This window comes from Lactuca serriola, chromosome 6 (assembly GCF_051521515.1).
Source record: "Lactuca serriola cultivar US96UC23 chromosome 6, Lser_US96UC23_V15, whole genome shotgun sequence".
Taxonomy (NCBI): Eukaryota; Viridiplantae; Streptophyta; class Magnoliopsida; order Asterales; family Asteraceae; genus Lactuca; species Lactuca serriola.
In genome coordinates, this window is record NC_136413.1 from 147461593 (window position 1) to 147467205 (window position 5613).

General features: G+C 35.1%; 1 protein-coding gene across 1 annotated transcript; it reads right to left on the reverse strand.

The window, feature by feature from the left end:
- Nucleotides 1-555: 555 nt before the first annotated feature.
- LOC145057046 (cytochrome P450 86A22-like) lies at nucleotides 556-2738 on the reverse strand. Its single transcript, XM_079004811.1, has 2 exons — nucleotides 2601-2738; nucleotides 556-2440 (listed from the first exon to the last, which is right to left on the reverse strand). The coding sequence occupies exon 2, from the start codon at nucleotides 2355-2357 to the stop codon at nucleotides 780-782; it is 1578 nt and encodes a 525-aa protein (XP_078860937.1). The 5' UTR covers nucleotides 2358-2440; nucleotides 2601-2738; the 3' UTR covers nucleotides 556-779.
- Between the last annotated feature and the right edge of the window lie 2875 nt (nucleotides 2739-5613).

Sequence of the window (5613 nt, forward strand, 5' to 3'; positions counted from 1 at the left end):
TTTTGACATTGCAGATTAACAAGTTCAAATCGATTCACAAATCATAATCGATTACTAATAAGGGATCAAGAGAAGTATACATCGATCATTAAGATATATGAAGCAGCCGATAAAAAAAATTATCGATGATAAAAATAACAAGAACACCAATTTTAACTTTTCAGAGATTGATCAACAAAAAACTAAAACACCAAAACTACAAATCAACCTTAAGGAGTGTGGTCCTATGTTCCTCGATGCATTGATTAAGATGAAGAACAAGATTCATCATACATTTACGTTCCGTTGGCCGTGCCGTGATTCCGGTTTCCAACCGTGATCAATGGGTGTCCTTTGATTTTCAATTGATTATTTGGTAGATAGACCTGGTTATTTCATGTTAAAGGGATTAAAAAGACAGACAACTAATTTCTTCATAAATCACGAAAAATACTTAAGGGACTCAATAAGAAAATATGCAAAATATCGTAAGGCTACTGTGTCAATTTTTTTTTTTAAAATAAAGATGCAATATCGAAAATTTATATGCAAAAGTGAAAAGTTAGGCAAAAAAAATCGAAAATGTAACTACTGCATTCATAAAACTTTAATTTACAATGTAACTGGACATACTTTACACTTTTTTTTGAATCTTTTTATAGTATTTCACAAAAATTCAAGCTCCCTTATTTTGTTTTCTTCATAAGTGTTTATTAATTTTTTTAAAGAAACAAATTAGGATAATAATAACAATAATAATATAGCATTATTTTCCTTTGAGTTTAACCACATGCCACGTGTCAGCCCCGTGCCTGAAGTTTCGCAATTTGTTCCACAATCGGCGTCAAATCCCTAGGGCGGAGATCGACCTTCAACCCATATTTCATGAACAACGTCAACGACATTTTCTGTTCCACGCGGTGGCCGGTGACGACGGATAACTGGTGCCGGAGCAACACTGCCGCCGCTATCGATTTCATCTGAAGGTAAGCCAGATCTTTTCCTAAACAAATTCGTGGACCTGCATTGAACGAGACGAATCGGTATTGATCCTTGATCTCGAATTTCTTTCCATCCTTCGATAGCCATCTTTCCGGTTTGAATTCCAAAACATCTTCTCCCCAAATGAATTTCATTCGTCCGGTTGAGTAGATCGAGTAAGTGATGGAGGAACCGGCGGGGACGACGGTGCCGTCGGGGAGAACATCGTCGGCGATCACATGCTTCGAATCTTCCGGAACCGACGGGTAGAGACGGAGCGTCTCCGATAACGCTGCTTTGAGATAAGTCAATTGGTCAACTTCTTCAAAGACTAATGGCTCTTCCACCCATTTACACGTGTCATGTCCACGTGTCGCCATTAGGACAGAACACAGCTCGTTCAAAATCTCTTGTTCAACTCTAGGGTTTTTTATCACAAGCCAAAAAAACCAGCTCAGCGCAACTGATGACGTATCACGTCCAGCTAGGATGAAATTCAGTGCCACGTCTTGTAAGAACGCATCCGTGTAGGACTCTTTCTTCTTCATGAACCTCGACAACAAATCATCATGTGGCGTCCCACTTTCTGTATGACTCAGCAATTCCAGCTTACGTGTGTTAATCACATTTGTCATATATTCATCCACGTGTTTCATGCTTCGGGTTAAGTCAACCTCCATTCCTAACCCAACCCATTTCTTCAGCTTCCATATCGTCTCCGGCAAGATAAACCGTTGTAAAGTAGCTTCAGTAGCCCGGTCAAACGCCGCCGCAAAACTGTTCTCCGGCAGCCCCGGGGATAACGTCTGTGGGTCTTTCCCGAAAGCCAAACCACAGATATTATCGAAAGTTAGCCGGAGCAAAAGGTCTTGTAAATCGACCGGCGTCCCTTCCTTCTGAGCCGTTTCCAAAATCGGGACAAACCGGAGCTTAATAGCACGGCTGACCCACCGTGCCATGGCTTGCCGGAGCGTACGCGTGGTGAATTCAAGAGCAGCTGTTTTCCTCTGGAAGAGCCACGTGTCACCATCGGAGTTGAATATCCCATCACCAAGTAGGTCATGGAAGACAGCCTGCCAGGTGGGACCCTTTGGGTAATTGTCAAACTTGACCTTGAGAACATGTTCAAGGTTTCTGGGGTCGCACGTGACTGTCACGAGACCCTGTCGCCGGGCTAAAAAGGGAACCGGAGATATACAAGTCTGGTACGTGCCGCCGCATGTGCGGAGGTTATCGGCGATCCAGTCATGCATACGATTAGCGTTCTGGATTAAGCCAGGTAGGCTGCCTAATATCGGCCACACACGTGGCCCCTTTAACGGCCGTACGATGGTCTTGAACCAGATCATATATATCACAATACATGATAAAATCAGCAAACCCGTTGACAACTCCATCTGAAACCGTTCAGTCGTTCACCTAAATGCGGCAATACAAAACTTACAGTGCTCCTTATCACACCGTAACATCCATCCAACGCCTGAAAAACCATACAAGGTTCATATATATCAGAAAACCCTAATAAGATTATTCATTGATTATAAGTTCCTTGCGGAAAATGCTAGACTTTTTGGATGCAGTGTTGTACTATATGTACAACTCATTGATGCAAGAAAATGATGAAAATTATGAATGTTTACCTGTTAAATGAGTGATATATGATTGAGAGACATGAAGAAGCTAAGAGATAAGTGAAATTTATAGAAAATATAAGCAACGAGAGAGGAGGCTATTAATGAGAGAAGATGCAAGATCTTCTTACACACACTACTGACACCCACGTATATTCTTTTCTGTGTATAATAAGAAAAACAATATATATATATATATATATATATATATATATATATATATATATATATATATATATATATATATATATATATATATATATATAAAATAATTAAATAATGGAATTAAGTCATTTAAGCTGTAAGTTACTGGTCAAATATTGTTCGAGGTATTTAAGTTATAAGTTATATATATTGAGAGAGCTGTGATCGAGCTCATATGGTGAACAAACAGATGGGCTTTAAAAGCAAGTACATTAAATGCCACCACAAGTTGTTGTATGATATATCATCTATACGTAAATTACGTACAAATAAATATATATGATTGTTATATTAATTATATACATGACAATGTTATTTTTTAATTTAATTTCTCGATCGCCAATTATAGAGTTGTTTTTCAATGCATTCATCTTACATGCATGATTATTATTCAACAAACAAAAAACGATCTAAATTTGTATTATTATGTTTTAAATAAGTAGAAAACTAATTAAATGAATTGTTTGTATATTGATGAATTAACACAATGAGTTACACATTTTTTTAACTTTTCAATGATAATAAGTTAATAATTATGTTAAAAGATTCACCCAAATAGGAGCTGTGTGTACATAAATTTAAGAGTAAATTATGGAAATGATCTTTGTGGTTTGGGTTTGGTTTTTTTTTTTTTTAACTTAGACGGTTCTTAAAATGCAATTTTGTTATGCATTTGGTCTCTGCCTGACTTAAAAAAAACTATTTTGCTATTTTATTTTCTTTTTAATTTTTTTTATTATTTATTACTTATTTATTTACTAAAAAATATTATTAAAAACAATTGGGTCCCACCCACCGTACTTAGAAGTTACTAAAATAGGTTATCCACCACCATCGGACCATCTCTTTCATCACCCATTTCTTTTCTCTTGGTAAAATCCATCAATTTTCATTTTACCAACAAATCATGAACAAGGATCCAAAAATCAGTAAAAATCGTATACAATTGTTGCCACAAGAAAAAACCCAAATGCAATATCATACAAAAAACTTCAATCATAGTTCCGATGAAACCTTTAAACCCATAAAATCCTAGACCTAAAAACCTTTAAACCAATTAAATCTAGACGAGAAACACCTTTAAGTCCCTAAATTTAATTTAGATATGTGGTTTCATTTTTTTCAAATTGGTGGACAAATCCACCATAAAGATTAGAGAACTAAGAAGGGGAAGAACCAGAGATGACCCGCCTTTGTAGAAAATTTGCCACCGTTGATCAAATATCCACCTCTATAGAAAATGTGCTTCTGTTGATAAAAGACCCATACTAAACTCGAATCTTCAAGTCTACCCATGGTTCGATTCAATGCCAACTAATTCAAACCCAATGTCTACTCAGGTGAATGTTTGTCCTTGGCACGATATTAACTGGTGGGTATAGGGGTGAATAATGCTAGCGATAAAGGAGGAGTTATGTTGCCGGAAATGAAGGATGACAGAGTTGTAGAAGACTGAGAAGGACGAAGGTTAAATGGTGGGGTTGTTGTGATTAGAGATGGGAGAACGGGAGGTTAAGGAAAGAAATGGAAAGGAAACAAATAGATCGGTTCGTGGGACGACATTTGAAGCAGTGGTGGAACCCTAACACCACCAACACTAGTCTAAAGGTCGACGATCCAAGCAACAAAGGTGGGTTGCTAAAACGACCTCCGATGTAGGGGTTGAGCAGCGATGTGGAGCCATAAGCAATGTTCTTCGACGATGGAGATCTACAACGTTCGATATCACTTCTTCTCGATCAGCGTTCGATATCACTTATTCTCGTACGACATGAAATGGTAAGGAGGTGGCTGGGAGCTTTCCGACAATTGTAAAGGAGGGGGAGCTTTTTGGCGAAGGCAAAGGATGGGAGGAGGGAAAAAGGAATATGTAGTGGTTGTAGCCAATTGTTTTTGGAAGAAATATGTCAATGATGATGATGGGAAGGGTGAAGGTAAGAGGTGGGATGCAATTGTTTTTAATAATATCCATATTCTAATAAATGAATAGTTTTAATCTCCTTTTGCTAAGTGTCACTCTAATACAACTCATCATTAATATTATGTCACGTGTCATGTAGATATATTAGGCAATTCATTTCAAAATTAAAATTTACATTTTTTAATTATATGTTAAATTTGAAGTTATAATAACTTTAAAATTTTAATATATCGCGTAATTAATAATTTATTTAAAATGACTTATTTAAAATAACTGATTAATAATTATGAATTGTTATTATAAAAGTTTAATTAATTTTATAATTATGGTTTCCACTGGTTATAACTAGTTTTTTTAATAAATAAATAAGAAATAAATAATTAACAAATTAATAAGAAAATAAAAAAAGCAAAATAGTCATTTTCGGTATGATATAGACAAAACACGCAACAAAATTACATTTTAAGGACAATCCAAATTATAAGAAAAAACTAAAAGACAAAACACGCAGATTATCCGAAACCACGTGGACCATTCACATAATTTACTTTAAATTTAAAATTTAAAGCATTCAATGAAGTCAATTAATTAAGTAGATAAAGTTCTTTAACTTATCTTGCATGTCGATAAGATATATAAATATATTTAAAGCCAACGTCTTAAAACAAGATATTTAAAGCCAATTTTAGTCAAGAACATATAATATGCGTATAACCTATACTATAAATTAAAGTATAAATGTATAATCCCTATTCTAATAAATAAATAGTTTTAATCTTTTTTTGCTAAGTGTCACTCTAATAACACTCATTATTAATATTATGTCATGTGTCATGTGTAGATATATTAGACAATTCATTTTAAAATTCAAATTTATATTTTCTAATTATATGTTAA

Bases quoted from the DNA above. Each gene is read 5' to 3' on its own strand.
- LOC145057046 (XM_079004811.1), bottom strand. From the start codon at position 2,357: ATGGAGTTGTCAACGGGTTTGCTGATTTTATCATGTATTGTGATATAT.